At 45.7% G+C, this 24,251-nt stretch overlaps 2 protein-coding genes across 5 annotated transcripts in view; one reads left to right on the top strand and one right to left on the bottom strand.

Annotated features, from left to right (window-relative positions):
* Acbd6 (acyl-CoA binding domain containing 6) overlaps window positions 1–8,308 on the bottom strand; it is a 145,970-nt gene extending 137,662 nt beyond the window's left edge. Inside the window, exons 1-2 of the mRNA XM_042258342.2 lie at window positions 7,781–8,308; window positions 3,135–3,199 (exon numbers count right to left, since the gene is read on the bottom strand). Coding sequence (XP_042114276.1) covers window positions 3,135–3,199; window positions 7,781–8,002 — 287 coding nt within the window. The 5' untranslated portion in view covers window positions 8,003–8,308. The remainder of the gene's footprint in view (window positions 1–3,134; window positions 3,200–7,780) is intronic.
* A 37-nt stretch (window positions 8,309–8,345) lies between these two features.
* Window positions 8,346–23,073, top strand: LOC121821210 (guanine nucleotide-binding protein G(i) subunit alpha-3). Of its 4 annotated transcripts, XM_076547652.1 has the most exons (4): window positions 8,357–8,756; window positions 8,862–9,005; window positions 17,035–17,127; window positions 21,011–23,073. In XM_076547652.1, exon 4 carries the CDS (start codon window positions 21,420–21,422, stop codon window positions 22,482–22,484), a length of 1,065 nt encoding a protein of 354 aa, XP_076403767.1. In that variant the 5' UTR covers window positions 8,357–8,756; window positions 8,862–9,005; window positions 17,035–17,127; window positions 21,011–21,419; the 3' UTR covers window positions 22,485–23,073. The 4 variants fall into 4 exon arrangements, with proteins under 4 accessions (XP_076403766.1, XP_076403767.1, XP_042113857.2 ...); XM_076547651.1 differs by having other exon boundaries at window positions 8,346–9,005; XM_042257923.2 differs by lacking the exon at window positions 17,035–17,127.
* Window positions 23,074–24,251: the final 1,178 nt, after the last annotated feature.

The following is a 24,251-nucleotide window of genomic DNA, read 5'->3' as shown; positions in this document are numbered from 1 at the left end:
TTCAGTAATGACACACACAACGTGAGCAGTACATTTGTTAAACAGGATCTCGCCATGCAGCCCAGGCTGACCTTGAACTCACACATCACCTCCAGTTAGCATATTTATTATTAATATTTTACACATATATATTTCAAGCTTCTGAGGACACAAAGGTAACAAACTGTACAGAGAAGAAGTGCTCCATTTAAACTTTTACACTGATAAACAAGTATAAAACTCATTACCCTACCTCAAGAGCCTTTTGGAAATTTTCCCCCAATTGCCTTCTCTAGTGAAATTTTAGAACACAGATACCTTGCCTACCTGTTGAATTTTGAAATATCACAAATCATAGTAATCTAAGATTTAATTAGTCTTCCTAAATCCAGTGTTCACCACTATTGAGACTGTATCATTTATAGACCAGTACAGTACTTCCCATCCTATGAATTAACTAGTCAGGCTACCAGGACAGGCTGCTTGGTTTACCCCAGCCAAGTCTTTCCACTTTTAACCAGGTTTCTTGGTCCTCTAATCTTAGAAGGAGAGCCCAGTCTCTCCTTATTACCTTCCTGCTCCTATGAAGAAAGCAAGATCTTTCTGAGGCTAAATTTTTTACTGACTCTCTTGATAGTTACTTACACATATAACACCTTGCCCCTAAATATATAAGCTTATACCAAACTCAGGAATCGTATCAATTCTATAACATCGAGACAGTCTATTCAGATTCCCTTGCTTGTCACAATGCCCTGTATGACTTTGTTCTCCCAGTCCAGAGCCAATCAAGATTCATGCACATCATTGAGTTTCATTTCTTTCTCTCCCATATGTTGACATTTTTAAGAGTCAAAAAGAATTATTTTACAAAATGCCACTCAGTTTGGATTTATCTAATTGTTTTCTCACCTAAATATTGTGCTTCTCAAAATGATTAATCATGACTAAAATTAGAGTAACTATCTCGGTGAGAGTAATATGTAGGTTGCATGTCCTTTACAATGGGTCACAGTAAGGAAATGTGATGTCAGTCTGTCCATAACTAATATACTGACGAGTTGGTAACTGCAGTACCTGACAGTTTTCTGCTTTACTAATTAATAAGAGTGGCTATAAAATATAAACTTTGGAGGGCAGAGAATCACTGAAAACAATGGAGAACAGGGCAATGCATAAGGGAAAGATAATTAAGTGATAAAATTCCACAAAACATAAAAGCTACATTTGACATTCTCTAGATAATAAAATTCCAGAAACTGCTTATCACCAACATGGAGAATTTGTAACATAATGTAAATCAAAGCACTGAGGGTGTATCACGTACTGACAAAACAGAATGTCATCTGAACTCAAGAGTATGGTCAGCAGCGTCAGTGATTCCCGTCCAGGTTCAAGCTTCGCCCCTTTTCACAGCTGAAGGTTGGTATTGGACTACTGTCCAGAAGACCATGTTTTGTGCAGGGCAGTGTTGGGATATATGGTCAAATCCACGGGTTAGCATTTTTTCTCTCTACAACCACATTTCATTCTTTAAAAAAAAACAAAAAAAACAAAACAAAAAAAAAAAAAAACTCTACCCTAAGACTGGATGGTTCAGTGGCTAAGAGCACTTGGTGCTTTTGCAGAGGACCGAGACTCAGTTCCCAGCACTCACATGGCAGCTCACAATCATCTGTACTTCAGTTCCAGGGGATCCAAACCCCTCTTCTGATCTCAATGGGCACCACATACATGCAAATAAAATAAATTTAAAAACAAACAAAACAACAAAAAACTCTATCCTAAAAGACCTTTAATACAAGAATAGCATAAATATAGGAAAGTGTACCTCAGGTACCTATAGGCCTACTTGAATCCATGTGACTCAGACTTCAAAGGACTGTAGTTGATATTGATAGAATAACAAATTATGATGGACAGCTTTAACTGTATGTTTAAAGTCATGTTTACATGCTTAAATCTGGGTATCAAAATTGCAGCAATCACTGAACTGTAGGACTATCTCCTTAACATACTGATCACAAAGCAATAAATAACTCCACCCTCAACACTAATTTTACCAATGGAGCTGATGTGCAAAAATCTCCCTCTTGGCCCCCAGCTGGATCAGGCCCTCTGAATAGGTGTGACAGTTAATTGGCTTGATCAGTTTGGGAGGCAACTAGGCAGTGGGACCAAGTCCTGTGCTCATTGCATGAGTTGGCTGTTTGAAACCTGGAGCTTATGCAGGGACACTTGGCTCAGGCTGGGAGGAAGGGACTGGACCTGCCTGGACTGAGTCTACCAGGTTGATCGCAGTCCTCGGGGGAGGATTTGCCCTGGAGGAGGTGGGAATGGGGTGTGGGCTGGGGTAAGTGGAGGGGGTTGGGGGGGAGAGAATAGGGGAACCCGTGGCTGATATGTAGAACTGAATGGTATTGTAAAATAAAATAAATAAAATTTAAAAAGAAAGAAAGAAAGAAAGAAAGAGAGAGAGAGAGAGAGAGAGAGAGAGAGAGAGAGAGAGAAAGAAAGAAAGAAAGAAAGAAAGAAAGAAAGAAAGAAAGAAAGAAAGAAAGAAAGAAAGAAAGAAACTGAAAAAAAATCTCCCTCTTTGTGACCTATGTTCACTACTGTTTAACACCTTCTCTTTTTCCACTTGAGCCAGGTAAGAAAAAATAACATGAGGGAATCTTTGAACTATAAGTGAAAAATGTATTCAGAGCAGAGTGAGCCTGTGTCGGGTTTTAGATTTTTTTCTCCGCAATTCTTTCCAAAAAATTATGACAAACACTTCTTTTCTGTGGGGCAGAGGCAGAGACAAGTAGGAGATGGGGACTTATCTTGTTCTTTTCCCTTCCTTCTGTATGTGAGAAGAAGCAGTCCCTTAGAGGCTAGCTACAAGAAACAACCTTGAGCAATAGATAAACGGCTCCCTCCCAGGAGTGTTCCTCCGCTGTGACTACCTGTACACTAACATCAGCACAAGCGAACCCGCTGGACTTAGCTAAAAGCAGATCCCTTTAATCCCCGCTCCCACGGCCTGTCGTTAGCAGCCAACATCAGCGAGATTAATATAAAAATAATTCTTTAATCTGCTAACCCCTTTCTAATCCCTAAGTCCCTGAGTCATTTCTGACAACTTTACTAGAGATCCCAAGAAGGTTTCTTACCATTTTTGCTTTCCTTCAAAATCAAAGAAGTTTGGTTTAGGAATATTGCAATTTCCAACTTTGACCTAAAAGAAGAAAGGAGAAAAATATCAAGAATTTATTTTTCTAAGGGACATCTAAGGACTTTTTCTTTTCAAATTTAGTATATTTAGTAATTACAGATTAGAAAATATTTGAATATATATAGAATAACAAAATTTAACATTCTTTGCAAAGCAGACAAAAAATTCAAATAATCCAAATTGAAAACACCAGAAGCTCTAGGTGTGGTGATGTGCACCTTTAACAGGGACAGGTGGGTCTCTGTGCATTCAAAGCTTTCTGAGTTCAGGGCCCTCCTAGTCTACACAATGTCCTCCAGGCCAGGCAGGACACAGTGAGACTCTCTAAATTAACTAATTAAATGAAAACACCAAATAAGCAGCCTCAGCTTTCTATATAAAATAACTGCTAAGTAATACTGTAACATGGGGGGGGGCAGTGGGTGGCAAATAGCTGCGTTTCGAAACTAGCAGACTAATTTATACAACAAGTTACAAATAAAAGTATAATCTTTACTGCCATTAAAATAGAATTTTATGCTGGTCGGTGGTGGTTCACGCCTTTAATCCTGGCACTCAGGGGGCAGAGGCAGGCATATCTCTGAGTTCGAGGCCAGCCTATTCTACAAAGTGAGTTCCAGGACAGCCAGGGCTACACAGTGAAGCCCTGTCTCAAAAAAATAAGTAAATAAATAAAATAAATGTGGTGATATATTGTGTACCCTAATAAACTTGCCTGAGGATCAGAGAAGCAGAACAGCCAGGCACTAGTTCTTACCTCTACAAAATCCTCGGCCTAAAGAGAATGAGTCCCTGTTTCCTCACGCCTTATGTACCTTTCTCTGCCCTGCCATTTTACCTCCTGGGATTAAGGGTGTGCGCCATCACTGCCTGACCTCTATGTCTAAGCTAGTGGCTGGCTCTGTCCTCTGATCCTCAGGCAAGTTTACACAATTTATCACCAAAAAGAAAACCCTAAATAAATACATAAAAACAAAAGCACCACACTAAATAAATTTAGGTGTCAAAAGCTGGGCAGTGGGGCTCAGAGTCTCAACAATCACGTTATCTATGTGGTCAACACTTTTGTTGCTGTTTTGATCCGGGGTCTCATGTAGCTCGGGCTGTCTTAACTCTTAAACCCCCTACTTCTACCTCTCAAGGCTGGGGTTATAGGTGTACACCACCACATCTGGCTCTATAGTTTTAAGGCTCAAATGACATCTGTAGCTAAATTATAGACTGTTTTCATTCTAACTATGCAAAACTGAAATCCATACAGGAACAGAATTCAGCTCTTGATTGCCACCGCCAGAAATAACCTCTATTGTGAACCCTTCACCCACTCACTCTATACATCTCTTACGACATTTGCAGTTTCTGCACTGCATTAGAATGTTCTGGGTCAAGGATTGTTCACTACTAGAACAAAGCTTCTAGAACACTGTTCTAAACTCAAAACCCAAAGCACTTGTCTGCTTCTGAGAGACCTCCCCACACCTCCCTCTTACCATATTCAAATTTTCCTAAGACCAAACTGCACCCTTCCCCTAAGCTCAGTGGTCCACCTACTGTGGCCTTGCAGATTTTTAGTTCTGAGTTTTGTTCCTACCATTCCATCACCTGAAATGTCTTCTTTTCTCTCGGCTTTTCAAACTGCCACACATAATTCCCGTCTTGCTCCAAGTTCTAAAAAACCTTTCAGCTTACAACCATTTCATCTATCTATGAGTTCATAAATATTATCAACTCATGGGGTTGGAGAGATGGCTCAGCAGCTAAGAGAAGCTTGCTGCTCTTCTGAAGAACCTGAGCTCAGTTCCCAGCACCCATAACAGGCAGCTCACAACTGCCTCTGAATACCACCAGCTCCGGAAAATCTAATACTCTTTTCTGTCCTCCAAGGGCACCCACACACAAAAATAAAAATTAATCTGAAAAAGAAAGAGTTATCACCTCAATCACTCCCTTAACAATTGATCACATAGTCCTCTGGCTATTACTAAAAAGCATACTTCTATAGGAGCAGCCCTACTATAATTCAACTGAGAAGAAGTGTTTCTTGAATAATCTCCAATCCTGTGAGGCAGGCCATTGCAAACCCACCCTATCCCTGAGGATGCAGAGACTCAAGAGTGGTCTCAACTCACACATTGGCCAACCCTGATTAGTTGTCAGGATTTAAGCCAGGCCTGTTTGTATCATCTATGTTACATGTTTCAGAGAATCTGGGCTTTAGTTTTACAAAGGGGACAGACTAAACAAACACAGGGCCATGCAACTTCTGCCTAGCTCCTAGGACTGGTATATGAAAACTGTAATAAAATATTTTGCTTTAAAACAAAGGGGCGGAGGTGCTGGAGAACTAGCCCAGTAGTTAAGAGTACCTGCCACTCTTGCAAAAGATCTGGGTTCAGTCCCCAGGACACACATGGCAGCTTTCACCTGTCTGTAACTCCAGTTCCAGTAGATCTGATGACCTCTTCCAGCCTTGGCAGGCACCAGGCATGCCCACTCAAACAGAAATGTTTAAAGAGGTGAGGAGGGTTAGGGCAACCAGCAAGATGGTTCAGTGTGTAAAAGCACTTGCCAGGAAGGCTCGACAACCTGAATTTAATCTCTGGAACCCATGGTGGAGGGAAAAAACTGACCTGAAAATTGTCCTCTGACCTCCATACACACTGTGGCTTGCAAGTGCCCACACACCTATACACGCACACACAATCAAAATTAAAGAGTCAAAAAACAAAAGAGATTCATCCTCCTCTTGCTTTGCCTGAGCTAGAGCTTGCATACTGTGTTTGTGAGCTTCTCTGGCCATGAAAGCAGAACTTGAAACAGGAGTTCTCAAACTTTGTGGTCACGTGATTCCTGTGATTTCTTTTAATTCTTAGAATTAAAGTCTCCAAAGAACTTTAGTATGTGTGGATTTTATCTGTCACATATATAGACTAGAAATTAGATCTTGGCTAGGTGGTGGCGGTATACATATACACCTTTAATCCCAGCACTCAGGAGGCAGAGGCAGGTGGATCTCTTGAGTTTGAGGCCAGTCTGGCCTACAGAGTAAGTTTCATGACAGCCAGGGCTACACAGAGAAATCCTGTCTCGAAAAACCTGTCTCGGAAAAAAAAAAAAAAAAAAAAAAAGATAAGAAATTAGATCTTGGACTGCCGGTGTATGTGGGAGGTAATTGCTTAGTGGTTAAAGCATTTGGCCTGGAAGTGTAAGGACAGAGTTCAGAGGCCCAGAACCAAATCAAATGCCAAGTAGTCATAGCAACTCATTTCTAATTCCAGGAGACAGGGATCTCTGAGGCAAATGCTCTTGACTGCTGGGCTAGCTCTCCAGCACCCTTACCTCTGTTTTGTTTTCTCCCCCCAAAACAGAGTTCTCTGTGTAGACATGGCTGTCCTGGAACTCACTCTGTAGACCAGGTTGGCCTTGAATCTGGAGATCCACCTGCCTCTGCCTCCCACGTGCTGGGATTAAAAGCATCAGCCTCCACAGCCTGGCTCCACTCCTTTGTTTTTTAAGCAAGATAGTGTATTATAATGTTCATATTCATCCAGTCCTAGGAGTAGGCAGAAGCTGCCTGCCCTGTGTGCTACAGTTGGTAGAGTCTGTCCCCTTTTGTATCTGTAGCAGAGTCCAGCAGTTGATAGGATTCAGAGGTGCCAGACCGACTGACCACCCAGACTAGCTACAACAGCAACTGAGTTCAGTGAGATATCCTGCCTCAGTGAATACAGTAGAATACAGTAGAGAGCAATAGAGGAAGATATCAACTCATCATCAACCTCCAGCCTCTACACACACACACACACACACACACACACACACACACACACACACGCCCCTACACGTGTGAATACACAGACACAAGAAAAAATAATAGATCTTTAAAATATTTATTAACTTATTTGAAAATAAATCTAGTACATGGTAATATAAATAACATTTTATGGAAAAAATACTACATTCTACACTAAAAAAAAAAAAAGAAAACAAAACAACACAGAAAAATGGCTCTGCCATTTTTAAAAATCTCTTTACTATCAGGCATACTTGTACTTTTGCATCCAATCTCTCACTATATGTTGGTTTGGATGGAGCCCATGAAGCAGTTTCATTTTCACATAGATATACTGTTAGAAATTAGTATTTTTATAGCACTCCCACAAACTGTCAACTATATTTAGCGTTTCTAAAAATCGCAACAGTAATAGTGTATTGTATGTTTCATATACAGTAACATTCTCTTAAATCTCAAATTTATTGTTAACATTACCCTGTTTTCTATCACATGTCCCTGTGGCAACAAATGACAAATTTTATCATCCTCGTTTTGTAAAGGTTCAGATGCAAGGTCACTAATGAGAGAATAGAAATACTGTCGGTGTCCAGCTAAATAAATATCATTCACAGGATAGCAGAGAGATTCTCCATGTCCGGAATGATGCTATTCTCCAGCGTCAAAAAAACAAACCGAAACACACACACACACACACACACACACACACACACACACACACACACACACACACACTTCATTACACTGAACCATTAGCCCCGCACACCTCTGTAAGTTTTTGCGTCTTTTACCTGCTTGTACCTGGCATACAGGTACAAGAGCTGTTCCCTGCTGGCCATCTGAATCAGGCCTTGGACGTGTGCGGCCGCCTTCTCAAACTGCTCGGCCAGGCTCCGGGACGCCTCGGACTCCGGGGTCTTGGGGGATTCCATATCACCGGAGTCGTCCCCGGAGCTCAGCTCCCCACCACTGTCGCCCGTAGTGGCCCCCGCGGGTAGGAACGGGGTGGCCATGTCCACTCGCTTGATCGGGTCTGTCCTCACTGGTACTGACGCTGACTCCCGGGCCTGGACCACCCGTGTGGGTGCGGAGCCCCGGCAGGACCGGGACACAGCTAGCTGTCAGGCTTCCTCAGGTGACTGCCACTCCGCCTTCCCCGCGGGGCGTCGGGCCGCCTCCGCGAAGCCCGGCGGCTCTCCCCGCCCCGGTTTCCCGCGGTCGGGCGGAGCGCCTGGCCTCGCCGGGGTCACTCCAACGGCGCGGGAGGCTGGAGGCCGCTCGGCGGGGAGGTGGAGGGAAGGCGGCGGCGCGCGGCGGGCCACGGCCACCGGAGCCAGGTGGTGAGGCGCAGGGCGCGAGCTCGGCGGGACGCGCTCCGGAGCACGCGCCCGTGGCCGCGCGGCCCCGCCTGCTCCGGGAGCCCGTGCCCCGGGAGCCCGTACCCGCCCTCCCCCCCGGAGGGAGTCGTGGGTTACGACGGGCGCGGTGAGGGTTGGAGAAACTGGCCTCGGTTACCGGGGAGTTCGCTCGCCGTGGTTTGGGGATAATTCCGAGTCCCAAACTCCGGAACTCATCCGGACAGGCCCCCGGGGAAGGGGAAGGAGGCGGCCCCTGAGCTGGTGTAGCTGCAGAAGCGGCGTCGCGGGAAACAGGGAGCTGAGGACAAAGGTTCCGCCTTCTCCTAAACACCCAAATCAGTGTGACCCAAGCTTGCCCAGACCCTCTGCTGTCTGTTCCTCGAGATCTTGGCTCTGTTTTGAATAGCAGGTGAACGACTGATGGAGCCTTCACTGCCCCCACCGTGTGTGTCTAAAAGGTCAAATGACTGCCCTCAATGTTGTTTTCCATACCTGCTGACTGCTCTTTTCCCAGGGCTCTGAGAGAAGGCTTCACCAGGCCCCCAAGTCCCATCTTCATGTAATATCATCTCTCATCCTTGGCTGATACGCTTGTCATCTTAAAGTGAAACTATTCTGGAGTACCTGCTTCTGCCAAGGAAGAGAGGAACTCCTCTAGGTGGGTGATAGATTTTTTTCCAGAGTGGCTATGTCAACATCTATAGCCACTCTTAAGGCTCTATAGTTCTGGTCCTGGAGAACAAGAACCGATGTTCCAGTACCTATAGCCCCGGCCAGGCCAAGGGTAGTTCTGGTAGTTCTAGCCAATAGAAAAATCTCCTCCTCGGGATAATAGGTGATCCTGGGGACTAACTGCACCAAGAACACAGAAATCCTGAGTGTTATTACCTTGTCCCTGTTGGACTCCGAGTCTCATATGCAGAGAGAGGCATGATTTGAGGGGGGCCGGTCTATGCAGAGACCATTCCCAGTCACAGACTGCAAGATGAGCCTCCGTTTGCCTGATTGTTACCATCTGCATGACTGGGTGGCCCAGGAGTCGGTATTATCTCCCATTATTGCAATCTCTTTCTAAGAGGGGGTTTTTGCATCCAGGACAAGCCAGCAGGTTTTAGCTTTTGAAAGATTTAAAGGTCCTCGATTGGGGGGTAGGTCTGTTGGGGCAGTCTTTCTGGTGAGGGTGATTCTATCTGTCAATGGCCAGGGTCTGGTTGTCCTAGGTCCCAGGGTAAGGTCCTGTCAGTGCCTAATGGGGACCATCACCTTACTAGGACCCAGGGACTTTCGTGGATGTCTAGTTGTAGGGTAAACAATGCCCCTAAATCCTCTCATACTGTTCTCTCTTTGTCATACATCCTTAGACCTCAGGTTTCCCCTAATGTCCAACTCAAGGCCTTTTTACCAGGCTCAGTGAACTGGATCAGTGCTGGGCTACATGCCCATCAGGTTGGCAGGGTGGTTCCCTTGCCCTTTTTACTTTGATAAGACCTCCTGCTCTTAGGGGCCTTCCACCAGGTGTAGTCTATGAAGAAGCAACTGCTGGGGGATGTCCTTCTGGCTGTGAATATATGCTGTTCCCATTGGTTAATAAATAAGCTGATTTGGCCTATGGCAAGGCAGCTTAGAGGCAGGTGGGAAATCCAAGAGAGACAGGAAAGAGAAAGGTGGAGTCTGGGAGCCACTGCCAGGAGAAGCAAGATGTAAAAGTACTGATAAGCCACAAAGCCACGTGGCAGTGCATAGATTAATAGAAATGGGTTGATATAAGATATAAGAGCTAGTTAGCAAGAAGCCTGACCCATAGGTCATATAGTTTGTGAATAATATAAGCCTCTATGTGTTTACTTGGGACCAAGAACTGCGGGAGGGAAAGATTCGTCCTACCACAGGGCCAGGCAGGGCCAGAGAAACCTTCTGGCTACATACAACTCCATGAGGCACAGAAATAGTGTATCCTCCCATCCCCTCCCACGCCGTGTTCCCCTCCCCATGTCCCCCCCACAGGTTCTCTTTTGAGTTTTAGTCAGATCATGCCCAGGACAAACATAGAAATGATGGAAATGTTGTCACAGCTGTGAATCAGAATAATAAGTTGCTAAGAGGGCCCCCAAGTCAAAGTATAGATCAGGAAACCAACTCCCTAAGGGGGCAGAGTGGGAGGTTTGATTCAAGACCTCCCCATCTGCGCCAGTGACCTTCCAGGTAAGGTGAAAGGGCTGATGGGGGTTTGGGCGCCCTGCAGGAGTCTGACTGGAAAACCCCAGCAGACATAAACCAAGGCAACTGAAGAAGCATAGGAGGGAGCCCATTTCCTGGAACTCACTTGGTAGCCCAGGCTGGCCTGGAACTCACAGAGATCCGCCTGCCTCTGCCTCCCGAGTGCTGGGATTAAAGGCGTGCGCCACCACCCCTGGCCACTTTCTGGATTCTTAATCTGAGAGGGTCCTGTGGGTGTGTCACGGTCCTCCACAGTCCAGGGTGGGCCTCCAGGGCGTAGTACTCAGGGTCGGCTTTCACATGGGAGTGGTGTATCCAGCCATGGGCATTGTCAGGATGACGGTGTAGGGTCCCTTCCAGCCAGGCTCCAAGGTCTCCTTCAGGTGTCTTTTGATGATCACCAAGTCCCCCCAGCTGGAACCTGTGAGGAGCAGGCAGAGGTGCCTTCTCATTGATAGCACATTGATAGCCTGTTGGGGCTCGGGTGTCTGGGTTCACACGGGTCCACTGAATGAAGACTCAGAGGCGCCTTAAGAACATTTCCACCATTTCTATGTTTGTCCTGGACATGATCTGACTAAAACTCAAAAGAGGACCTGTGGTGGTGGTGGGGGGACATAGGGAGGGGAACATGGGGTGGGAGGGGATGGGAGGATACACTATTTCTGTGCCTCATGGAGTTGCATGTAGCCAGAAGGTTTCTCTGGCTCTGCCTGGCCCTGTGGTAGGATGAATCTTTCCCTCCCACAGTTCTTGGTCCCAAGTAAACACATAGAGGCTTAAGTCTTTCAGGGCTGCAGGGGAATCCACCCTCTAAGGACTGAAGGCCTTTCCCTTCACCCAGAGCATTTTTATTTTTCTCCATATTTATACTTTAGCCAGTTGATTTCCATATGTTCAAAACAACCTGAAAAAAAGATCCCGAAAATGCAATGCCATGTGCAAATTTCTGGATTCATCAGGTACCACAGTTTTCCAAGTTTCCCTAAGCAAGTTTTGCATAGGCCTTTGCATCCTTGGGAAACTCTCAGACAAGGTTCACAGGGTGTCAAGAGTGTCACAAAGGTGACAAGAGAAACAAAGGGTGTCTGCCAAACAAAAGACGGAGTAAGGCTAGGTGCTGCTCTCTGGAGCCAGGCCAGGTGTAGCCTAATGCTGCCACAGGGGCCAAAGCTGCTTCTGCAGCTGCAACAAGACTTGTAGGGATGAAAGAAATCTTTGGTCATCAAATTCAGCTAACAATTCTGCCTTAAGGTTGGTAATAAGGGTGGGGGTCTGGCATACATTATCTCGAATGGGGTTAAGTTCAGGGTGTAAAGAGAATTGCAAATCCAAAAAAGAGCGAAGGGAAAGAGAGATACCCAGTTACCACCAGTCTCAGGGGTTAATTTAGTTAAGGTCTCCTGTAGGGTCCGATTTATTCTTTCTACTTTACCTGAACTCTGGAGGCCATAGATACAATGAAACTTCCAGTTTGTCTACATGACCTTAACTATCTTTTGGGTTGCCTGAGAGAGAAAGGCAGGTCCATTGTCTGAGCCTAATAAGACAGGAAGTCCATACCTGGGATGATATCTTCTAGAAATTTCTTGGGCACAACAGTGGCTGTCTCATTCTTGGTAGGGTAAGCTGCAGTCTATTCTGAAAAAGTATCTATAAAGACCAATAGGTACCTGTAGCCACAGAGCCTGGGCTTTACCTCAGTGAAGTCAATTTCCCAATTGGCTCCAGGCTGCATTCCTCTTTCTCTGTTCCCCATTGATGCTCCTGTGCCTGATTTGGCATTCACCAGGTGACATGTTGGGCAGGAGGCTATGGCTTCCTCTGTTTTGGGTCTCAAGTCAAACACCTTGAGGTGTGCTCCTTCTAAGCAGGTCTTGTATGTTCCTCTTCCCCAAGTGGGTACTTTGATGTATCTGCCGGACTAATTGGCTGGCAAAGTGTGACAGGGTGGTGGTGGGGGTGTTATCCACCCATCAGGAGTCCTATACCATCCATCTTTTTTGTAGGCATTGGTGCAAGTTTGAATCCCCCAAAGTTCCTTCTTGGTATGGGCGGTGTTTGGGGGCAAGGTTGGGGCTGCTAGTTTAGGCAGGTTGGCTATCAGGGCAGCTGCCACCTGAAGGGCCGCTTCTCCCTCAGCGGCAGCTGCCCTCGTGTTCCCTTTAGAAGCCGGGTTCTCTCCTTTTGGATGTCCTGGGTAGGTGCATGACAGCCGCTTTTCAGGGCAACCAGTGGCTTGCAGGAGAGTCAGGATCTCCTGCTCACTGCTCGTTCTTGATAGCCCTTCCTTCTGCTGTCAGGAGGCCCCTTTCCTTGTAGTTGGCGCCATGGATGTGCACAGTGGCAAAGGCATATCAACTATATGTATACTGAGTCTCTTCCCTCGCCCCATCTGTAAGCCTTTGGTTAGGCCTATTAGTTCAGCCCCGTTGGGCTGAGGGACCCTGGGGCAGGGCTTCTGCCTGGATGATTGCCTCTTCTATGGTCACTGCCACCCCTGCGTACCTGGTGCCATCCTTGATGAAGCTACTGCCATCTGTGTACCAGGTGACACTGGCCTCCTTTAAGGGTGAGTCATCAAGGTCAAGCCTTGTTCCCTGTAGGTGGCTCAAGATTTCCTGGCAGTTATGCACAGGGCCATCCAGGTCCGGGTCTGGGGTGGCTGGGTTGAGAGTAATACTGGAGGTAACTTAGACTCGAGGGGGGTTTAAGAGCAAAGCCTGGTAGTGGCCAGCCTGGCATTGGTCAGCCGTCTATCAGGTGGACGTTTGAGGGCCCCTTCCATAGCATGTATTTCTGCAGGCCAGAAGAGTGAGCCCGTCTCATTACAGATGGTTGTGAGCCACCATGTGGTTGCTGGGAATTGAACTCAGGACCTCTGGAAGAGCAGTCAGTGCTCTTAACCTCTGAGCCATCTCTCCAGCCCCAAGAATGGTTATTGATTGACCATTTAGGATTAAGCTTTAAAAGAAGTTTGGACAAGATGAGCGAACAATGAGAAACAGAAGGTAAAAGGCTTGGATCTGAATTCAACAAATGTTCTTTGAGAATGGAGACTCAGTGGTTCCACTCTTAGCCCCCTTCTCAAAAGGGATGACAGGGACAAACGCATATATTTAAAATGTGATAACTGCAAGAAATACGTCAATGGAGTATGCTGGAGTCCAGATGTGGCGGGGTTCAGGTCCTGAAGAGGAGGTGTGGAGTTGGCGAGGGGGAAGGAAGAGACTGATAAAATCTGAGAGTGAATTGGGATGGCTACCACTTTACTGAAAAAAGGCTACACCTTTTATTCTTTTTTTTTTTTTTTTTTTTTTTTTTTTTGGTTTTTTGAGTCAGGGTTTCTCTGTGTAGCTTTGGTGCCTGTCCTAGATCTCCCTCTGTAGACCAGGCTGGCCTCGAACTCACAGAGATCCACCTGGCTCTGCCTCCCGAGTGCTGGGATTAAAGGCGTGTGCCACCACCTCCCGGCTTACCTTTTATTCTTATAGTTGTACAACAGTTTATCCACGGGCAAGGTTGAAAGCAGACCCAGTGATTCAGGGATGAAAGTGGCCATCAGCTTTATCATAGCATTTTTCCTAAAACAAAAGCCATAGGTTCAGTAAGTCTAAATGCTTATTGTTCTCTAAGGTTTAGTAACTCCACTAGGAGCCCTCTCACATCAGTGGAAGGGCCATAAGTTTCTCCTGCTAGAGATAAGGAGAAAGACTCCTTTTACCAAGCAGGAACTTTCCTCAAGGCCCTGAGGGAATAGAGGCCCTTATCCAAATGCCTGACTTTGGAAAAGGACCTCCTCTCGGGACCAGACACTCCACTACAATTTAAGAGATTCTTCAAGGGCAATGATACAGCAAAAGCACTGAGCTGTTTCCTAGTTGCGTTCCTTTGTGTCTTAGTCTTACTATATGGACCTGTTCGCCTGATAAGCTCTCAAAAGGGAAGGTCCTGACTGATGTCTTACTCTTTCCCCATTATACCTAACATTCTGATTTATCTATACTTTTTTTTTTTGTTTGTTTGTTTTTCGAGACAGGGTTTCTCTGTGTAGCTTTGCGCCTCCCTGGAGCTCACTTGGTAGCCCAGGCTGGCCTCAAGCTCACAGAGATCCGCCTGTCTCTGCCTCCCGAGTGCTGGGATTAAAGGCGTGCGCCACCACCGCCCGGTTATCTATACTTTTTAACTGAACTCTTGCCATAGATGGCCTTAGGCCCTGGATCTGGACTGTATGCTTTTCATCCTTGGGGTCAGGTGTGTCCAGTAAGTAAATCTCTAACTTTTCTGTTCTTGGTGTAATCAGGAGGGCACAATGGGGATTCCTGTGTGCAGAGTCATCACACTATATGGTCCCACAGTGGTGGGGATTTTTTCCAAATAATTATTTTGTTTAAAGAGGCTCCCAACTTATACATTTTCATCCTTCACCAAAGCCCCCACAACATTTCCCAAAGGAAAAGGCATAAGGAAACTCCCATAATACACAGTGAGAATCATTAAACATGAAAGTAAAAACGAGCTGGAGAATTGCGGTCTGCAATGTCGAATGCAGGAAATTTGTCAAGCAACAAAGGTTGCCATGCGGTCCACCCCAGAGTAAAATGAAAGAGCAGACTCAGTCCTACCTTAGAATGGGAGAGCAGACTTCATTGGTCTGAGAGGTTGGCCCCTAAACCCTGTGACTCCGTATCTGAGGGAACAGAGAATTGTGGGAGGCCCAAAGCAGCTTGACCACACAGCTGCCATGACAGGCTTCAAGGCCCAGACACAGCTTCTGTGACAGGCTTACTGGCAGGTAACAACACCCAGACCCAGGAAAAGCCATAAGCTGACCCCACCCAAGGAGGGCCTACATCTGAGGGGAAGTACCTGGCATCCCGAACATTCCAACCATTAGATAAGGTTAGATAAGATGGCCAGATGTCCCCGAGTCTAGCACATACCTATTTCTGTTTTACAGATACCCCCCTAGACGAATGTCAGCCAATCAGGGTCCTGAGCCCTGGAAATCCCTTTACCCCAACTTCTGCTATGATAAAAACCCTAACCGACCTGGGCTCAGGGCTCTCTGCTCTCACTGCTGCATAGGACAAACAGAGAGACCAAGCTCGGAGCTTGAAAATAAAGGCTCTTTGCTTTTACATATGGGATTCGGTCTCCATGATGGTCTTTTGGGGATCCTTGTGATCTAGGCATAACAAGAATCCTGGACAGGGTCTGATAATCAGTTCTTGGAGTTGGGGTTGAGGGTTGGGAGATAAGCTGGATTGCCTGTTATTTAGACCTTCTGGCTCCAGGGCTGATGATATGGGTGAACTGCATTCTAGACTACAGGTGGCTGGTTTTTTTGACAACCTGGGCTTTTTTTATGGCCCTAGTTCTGAGGTAGGTGGTTTCCTTTACTGACAATGACTTATTGAGTGTCTTAAGGTTTGAGAATCTTTTTTTTTTTTTTTTTCTTTGAGACAGGGTTTCTCTGTGTAGCCCTGGCTGTCCTGGAACTCACTCTGTAGACCAGGCTGGCCTCAGAGATCTGCCTGCTCTGCCTCTCAAGTGCTGGGATGAGGGTGTGTGCCACTACCATCCAGCTTTTTAAAAACACTTTTTTTCTTTTATACATATCAATGTTTTGCCTGAATGTATGCCTGTCTGCCATGTGTGTGTAATGTCCACAGGGGCCAGAAGAGGTCATCAGATCTCCTGGAACTGGAGTTATAGATAGTTGTTAGCTGCCATATGGGTGCTGGAAATCAAACTGGACACTCTGGGAGAGCAGCCAGTGCTCTTTAATAGGTTTTCTGTACCCCAATAACAGGTTTCTCTGCCTGTGCAGTAAGCAGATCAAGCCGAATTAAAAAGTAAAAGACCGCCAGGCAACGGTAGGGCATGCCTTTAATCCCAGAACTCTGGAGGCAGAGCCAGGTGGATCTCTGTGAGTTCGAAGCCAGCCTGGTCTACAGAGTGAGATCCAGGACAGGCACCAAAACTACACGGAGAAACTGTCTCGAAAAACAAACAAACAAGGAAAAGACCAGGTTTATTCTGGGCAAAGCAGCTTCCAGATGACCCTCCAGCCCCTAGAGATCAAGGCGGAAGAAGAGGGCAGGAGAAAATCACATGGTCAATCTAAGGCAGGGCACTTAAATGCACTACAGGCGAGGGGTGATGACGTGTCCACCACAAGCTGGGTTTGTGCCCAAGTATGGCACACTGGCACACTTTTAGGTGAGGTGTTGGGCTGCTGGCAACTCCAGGGGAAGAGAGAGAGAGAGAGAGAGAGAGAGAGAGAGAGAGAGAGAGAGAGAGAGAGAGAGAGAGAGAGAGAGAGAGAGAGAGAGTTAGTTTTGCAGGAGTGAGCTGCAAGTCCCAGTCGAACACTATTAACCATGGAGTCATTTCTCCAGCCCCTGTTTGAGAGTCTGAATCCTTACCACGTAAGACAGATACTGTTGCTTCTGCTTTACACACAGAGAATCAACGAAATGGTTAAGCAACTGGCCCAAAGCTGCTCAGATCTTAAGTGGAAGAGCAAGGGAAGAAAAATCATAGCCTGTAAACCAGAGGTTAGTATGTGAATGTGAAAGGTAGATTGAAGGGGAGCCACATAGAAATTTATATCTCTACAATTTTAATTTATTATTTTTTTAATGTATGTATTATTTGTTTTGGTTTTTGAGACAGAAAACAGTGTAGCTCTGGCGATCCTAGAACTCACTCTGTAGACCAGGCTGGCCTCACAGAGATCTGCCTCTGCCTCTGCCTCCCAAGTATGGATTAAAGGTGTGCCCCACCACTGCCTGGCTGTTTCTAGAGTTTTTGTTTGTTTTTTGGTTTTTCAAGACAGGATTTCTCTGTAGCTTTGGAGCCTATCCTGGACTAGCTCTGTAGACCAGGCTGGCCTCGAACTCACAGAGATCCTCCTGCCTCTGCCTCCCGAGTGTGGATTAAAGGTGTGTGTCACCACTCCCTGGCTGTTTCTAGAGTTTTTTTTTTTCCTTTCTTTTTATTTATTCTTTGTGTCTTTCACATAAAGCATCTTGATCCCATTCATCTCACCATGCCTTCGTATCCGCCCTCTGCCCTTGCAACCCTCCCCCCAAATAAAATAAAATTTAAGAGGAAAAAAAAGAAAAAAGAAAACAAAAAAAAAAAGGAAAAATCTCATCATGGAAGTTACAGTGTGACACAGTGGGTCCCACAGTAAACCCGTTTATCTGTGTATCTTTACCTGCAAGTGTTCCTTGCAAAGATCACTGGTGTGGTCTGAGGCCTCTGGTTTCTGCTACACTATCTATGCTGGGCCCTCACTGGGCCTCCTCTTGGATATCCTGTTGTTGTCCTGTGTCACAGAGATCCTGAAGCTTTGGGTCTGCAGGACCAACCCCTTCACGTGCTCTATCATAGACGGGGTGGATGTTGGGGTGGGCTAACTCATAACCCTGGTTCTGGGCCTGGCTAGTTAGTTGCAGGGTTGGTCAACCCGCCAGCTTTACCCCATCCTCACCACCAGGGTGAGCTCTCCAGCACTGTCCCAGCCTGCTCACCCTTTGCAGGGATGAGAAGAAGTGGGGCCGGTTCTCCCACTTTCCTGCCCTCAGGGTGGACTCCCCCACCCCTGGACCATCAGGGCCAGCTCTACTGTGTTACCCAGAGAAGGTACAGGGGCCACTCTACCGAGCTGGTGAGGGGTAAAGACAGCTCTCCTGCTCTTATGACCTCAGGGCCATCTCTCCCACCTGACACAGGCCATGGGGGGGTGGGGGGGTGCATCTCTCTCCCACCCACACCACCATATGGCAGACGAGGGGCCTGGCCAGATCTCCCACACTCACATTTTCGGGGCTGGTTCACCGATACCTCCATCAATGGGGACAGCTCTGCTGTGCTGCCCAGGCGAGGTGCAGGGCCCACTTTCCTGTGTGCTGCAGCTGGTGAGGGGCGGGCCAGCTCTTCCACACCTGCCTCTGTTGTACCTGTTTCTCGAAACCCCCAGAGACCACCAAGGAGCCGGTTACCGATGCAAGCACATAAGGGTCCTTTTATTCAGGTTCAACCTTGGCCACCGCACAGCACATGGAAGGAAATGTGGCCGTGGCCACGAGCCCAGGTGTAGAGAGTTTTTATAGGAAAAAACCACAAGCTGGGAATTGGCAACTTGGGATTGGGTAAGAAGGCATATGAGGCAAGGTGATTTTTTTTTTTTTTAAACCATTGGTCTAGACTTTGGGCAAGAAACCACATTTGAAACCATTGGGTTAGACTTTTTGTTGGGGAACCACAACCCACTGAACAGGATCATCTGGACCATTCAGCAGGATTATCTGGCTATCTTCAAGGGCCATAAACCACAGACAGGACGTCCGCAGAAGGATACTGCTCTGTATCCATTTGAGTTGTCATGGCACGTTCCTGAGGTCCTTCCTGGAACTGAGTACAGTAGGTGGTCTGAGATGGTGGCCCTTTCCCTAAGATGGATCCTGTAAAGTCAAGTCTAGACCTTCACACCTCAGGCATGGGTGTGTGTGTGTGGGGGGGGGTATTTCTTTCTGTACATGCTGCCATATGGCAGATGAGGGGTGGATCAGATCTCTCACGCTCACATTCTGGGAGGGAGGTGGCCGGGTGTCTCACCCATGTCCCTAGTAAACAGTGTCAGCTCCACTGTGCTCAGACAAGGTGCAGGGCCCACTTTCCCGGGTGTTGCAGCTGGTGACGGGGAGGGTCAGCTCACTTGCGAGCTGGAGGCAGTAGGGGGGAGGGAGGAGGGCATCTTTCCCTAGCGCCCACCACCACAGGGCCGATGAGGGAGGAGGCACCAGCTGTGCCCCTCTCACGCCCTCAGGGCTGGCTCATCCGTACCCCAATCTACAGCATCGACTCTACTGTGTGGCCCAGGCCAGGCGTGGGGCCTGTTCTCCTGAGTGCCGCAATTGGTGAGGGGTCGGGTCAGGTCCCCCACCTGCTGCAGCTGGTGAGGGGTCAGGCCAGGTCCCCCACCTGCTGCAGCTGGTGAGGGGTCGGGTCAGGTCCCCCACCTGCTACAGGCAGCAAGGGGCGAGGGGAGGGTTTCTAGAGTTTTTATCAGAAGTAGAAGTTAAGATCAACTGCTCGTCTGGCAGCCCCAGAAATCAAGTTTTCTCTCCTTTAATCTTTAAATAGAATACTATAGTTTCTATTTTAATTAATTATATCAATGAATTCTATTCCCAATGCCAGTGAATTAACAGATATTTAATGGATTAATAGCAATGTAATAATATTGATAAATCAATATTAATCTTAATGTATTACATTAATAGACTATCTAGTTTCCACTACTAAAATAAACACAATCTGGTCTGGCTTTTTAAAGAAGTATTTGTAGTTCTTGTTTGCTAATATTTTCTTCAGTGTCTTTAAATATTTTAAACACTAATATTTTCTTTAGTGTTTATAGATGGCATTAACATAGTTTTCCTTTGTGCTGACAGGTTTTTTAATTTTTTTTGTCAACTTGACATAAGCTGGAATCTTCTGAGAAGAGAGAACTTCAATTGAGAAAATGCCCCCATCAGACTTCTTTGTAGGCAAGGGACATTTTCTTGATTGATGTGGAAGGACCCAGCTCACTGTGGGCAGTACCAGACATGGACAAGTGGTCTTGGGGTGTATAAGTAAGCAAACAGACCAAGCCAGGAGTGCGAGCCATTAAGCAGCATTCCTTCGAGGTCTCTGCTTCAGTTCCTGCCTCCAGGTTCCTGCTTTGTGTTTCCACCCTCACTTCCCTTCATGATGGAGTATGAGCTGCTTGGCCAGTGTTTTTATCACAGAAGTGGAAAGAAACTAAATCACTAATCTAGGACTTCCTCCCTCCAGAACTGTGGAAATGAATTCGTTTAATCTTTTTTTTAAAAGATTTATTTATTATGTAGACAGGAGAGGGTGCCAGATCTCATTACAGATGGTTGTGAGCCACCATGTGGGTACTGGGAATTGAACTCAGGACCTCTGGAAGAGCAGTCAGTGCTCTTAACCTCTGAGCCATCTCTCTAGCCCCTCGTTTAATCTTTTAATGTAACATCAATGGAAATAATGTTAGAGGTTTAGGTGTTGATGACCTATATTATCATATTTTAGTACACATATGCAAAGTAAATAAATGTTTTAAAAAGTAATAGCTCAGCTGGAGAGATGGTTTAGTGGTTAAGAGCACTTATTGCTCTTGCAGAGGACCTGGATTTGATTCCGAGAACCCACATGGTAGTTCAGAAACATCTGTGACTCCAGTTCCAGGGAATATGACGCTCCCTTCTGACCTCCACGAGTACCAAATAGACATATGATGTACATACGTGTAGACAGGCAAAACACATAAAGTAAAAATGCCTAAGTCTACTTTTAATTTTCTTAAGTTAAAAAAAGAAAGTAGTATCTATTAAATTTTTTTCATCTTTTTCTGTGTTCTAGGAAAGTTTAAGTATTTTGAGAAATTAACCACATAGAAGCTTCTTCCACTGCTGGTGGGAGTGTAAATTGTTACAGTCAGTGTAAGAATATGTTTGGCATTATCCCCAAAGTTTCAAATGAACACATTGCATGTGTACTCCTAACCAGCTGGAATGCATCCACAAATTCACCAAAGACACGGACGAGAATGTTCACGGCAGCTCCCTTCTTCTGAACAAATGGAAGCTGCCAAATCCTTCCCATCTACAGAACAGATAAACTGTGGTGTGCTTGCTTGGTAAGATACACTCAGCAAGGGGAGCTGACGGAGGAGGCCACCGCCCAGCCGAAGACGCGTCTCAGCCGGCGTAGTCGTGGTTCCCGCGGTGTGTGAGTGAGCCCGGGCCCGGTCCCCTCTCCCGCCGCCGCCATGGGCTGCACGTTGAGCGCCGAGGACAAGGCGGCGGTGGAACGGAGCAAGATGATTGACCGCAACTTGCGGGAGGACGGGGAGAAAGCGGCCAAAGAAGTGAAGCTGCTGCTTCTCGGTGCTGGAGAATCTGGTAAAAGTACCATTGTGAAACAGATGAAAATCATTCATGAGGATGGCTATTCAGAGGACGAATGTAAACAGTATAAAGTAGTTGTCTACAGCAATACTATTCAGTCCATCATTGCAATCATAAGAGCCATGGGACGGTTAAAGATTGATTTTGGGGAAGCTGCCAGAGCAGATGACGCCCGACAGTTATTTGTCCTAGCTGGCAGTGCTGAAGAAGGGGTCATGACTTCAGAACTTGCAGGCGTGATTAAACGGCTCTGGCGAGATGGTGGGGTGCAGGCATGTTTCAGCAGGTCCAGGGAATATCAGCTCAATGACTCTGCGTCATATTACCTAAATGATTTGGATAGAATATCCCAGACCAACTACATTCCAACTCAACAAGATGTTCTTCGGACGAGAGTGAAGACAACAGGCATTGTAGAGACACACTTCACCTTCAAGGAGCTATACTTCAAAATGTTTGATGTAGGTGGCCAAAGATCAGAACGGAAAAAGTGGATTCACTGTTTTGAGGGGGTGACAGCAATTATCTTCTGTGTGGCCCTCAGTGACTATGATCTTGTTCTGGCTGAGGATGAAGAAATGAACCGGATGCATGAAAGCATGAAATTGTTTGACAGCATCTGTAACAACAAATGGTTTACAGACACGTCAATCATCCTCTTTCTTAATAAGAAAGACCTTTTTGAGGAAAAAATAAAGAGGAGCCCATTAACAATCTGTTACCCAGAATACACAGGTTCCAATACATACGAAGAGGCAGCGGCTTACATTCAGTGCCAGTTTGAAGATCTGAACCGAAGAAAAGATACCAAGGAGATCTACACTCACTTCACCTGTGCCACAGACACCAAAAACGTGCAGTTTGTTTTTGATGCTGTTACAGATGTCATCATTAAAAACAACTTAAAGGAATGTGGACTTTATTGAGAAGACAGCATTAGTAAAAGCTACTACAATGAGGAGTGTTGAGACCAGACACCATCATCTGCTGTGTCTTGAGTCAGCTACAAGCATGACGACGGGGCCAGGGAATGGCAGCAGCATGCAGACTCTTTAGCACAATCTTCTGTATTAGGAAATGTTTAGTTGGCATGAGATCTTCAAGTCGGACATTGGAATTGGAACAACTGTAAAGTGTGCGTGACTCATCAAGGCATCACTTGGATTTTATAATCTCAAATGTTTAGGGCATATTGAAGTTGAGGTGCTGCATTCCAGAACTTAAATATGTAGCTTACTTTTTTCTTCTTTTTAACAAATCACCAGTACTTAATTTCTAAGGTTTTTCTCACTAAGAGAAGAAAAACTAAAAAAAAAAAAACCTTACTTGTTTGCAAAAAAATCTTCTGAGAACTCAGTCTTAACTATGCACATGATGTGACCAGACATCTTGAAAATATTCCTCTTAGTAGGAACTGTTTGTTTTTAACTCTTGGTACAGTCAGGTGTAATATTTCCATAATTAAAATTCTTCCTGGTTATTGGGACTACATTAATACAGCTTTTCTGAATGAAATCTATGTTCCTGTCATGTTTACAGTGCCATGGTGGCTTCTAAACAGCAGTTACTTTGGAGAGCTCGACAGTCTGCTTCTAGCTCTTGTTTCTTTAAGCTTATGGTGGAAGGTTAATCTTGTTATGCTGATTACCAAATTACTAGATGAGTACTGACGTAATAAGGCAAACTCCGCTTCTTGACAGACACACCCAGGATGGCTGTCAATTAGAGATGCAAACTGCTAAATTGAGAACCAATGACTTGCTGCTACAGATCTACTCAACTGACCACTTTGATTCTTGCCTGTTTGTCTCAGTCTTGGGGAATTTTGTACAAGGTGCCCCTTGTTTTCCATCTTCGTGGCCTTTTTTGTTGGGAGACATCTAAAATGTATTAACAGCGCATGCTTTTCCTTTGTAAATGTGGTGCCAAATCCCTGTTCGCCATCGTTTTTTACTGTAGCCACGTTGTAGTAGTAATCCTTAGTCAGTGTGTTCTTCTTCTAAAACTTGCATTTTGGGACTTTTTTCCACTTTGTCATGTGTACAGATTTTAATCTGTTACAGTTGGCAGCAGTATTAAAATGGTGAGTAAAGAGTCCAGGATTGCTCCTGCTTGTAACTAGTCCTTTCTGGAAATCCTGTCTTCTGTTTCCTTTTCCTGTGCTGAGTATGCTTTGGCTTTTGTCTGAGTGTGGGTTTAATTAAATAGAAAGAGGTCTCTGAAAGTCTAGTTCCTCGATGTAATAGTATTATCAAATCTAGGACTGAGGGCTTTATGTCCAGTCTGTGTACAAGGGATATGAGTCATAATCCAGCTTCCCGATTTACATTGTGCTTGTGTGAGAGCTACAGTCCTCCTGTACAGTCTATAGCAAATGTCATGAAACACTGAGCGGACCACTGAGGGATGGCAAACAGAGAAAATGCGTTTTGAGCATTTCAGATCAGTAGTTTGAGCAGTGCCTTTTGAGGTCCAGTCTTTTTAGGTTGGATCCACTTCATCTTTTGATGTTACCTCCTACTCATTTAAAAGGTTGGTGGTCAGAACTGCTTCAGAAAGCAAGCCACAATGACCAGTGCCCTTGCTGGCAGCTTTAAAAAGTTTTAATTGTCGTGGGAAATCATTATTATGCAGACAGTATAACTATTATCTGACAAGCATTTCTTTAGGGCTAGGAATATATCATCTGTAAG

This window comes from Peromyscus maniculatus, chromosome 11, assembly GCF_049852395.1.
Source record: "Peromyscus maniculatus bairdii isolate BWxNUB_F1_BW_parent chromosome 11, HU_Pman_BW_mat_3.1, whole genome shotgun sequence".
Taxonomy (NCBI): Eukaryota; Metazoa; Chordata; class Mammalia; order Rodentia; family Cricetidae; genus Peromyscus; species Peromyscus maniculatus.
This window is presented reverse-complemented; position numbering and strand designations above follow the sequence as displayed.

Bases quoted from the DNA above. Each gene is read 5' to 3' on its own strand.
- LOC121821210 (XM_076547651.1), top strand. From the start codon at position 21,420: ATGGGCTGCACGTTGAGCGCCGAGGACAAGGCGGCGGTGGAACGGAGC.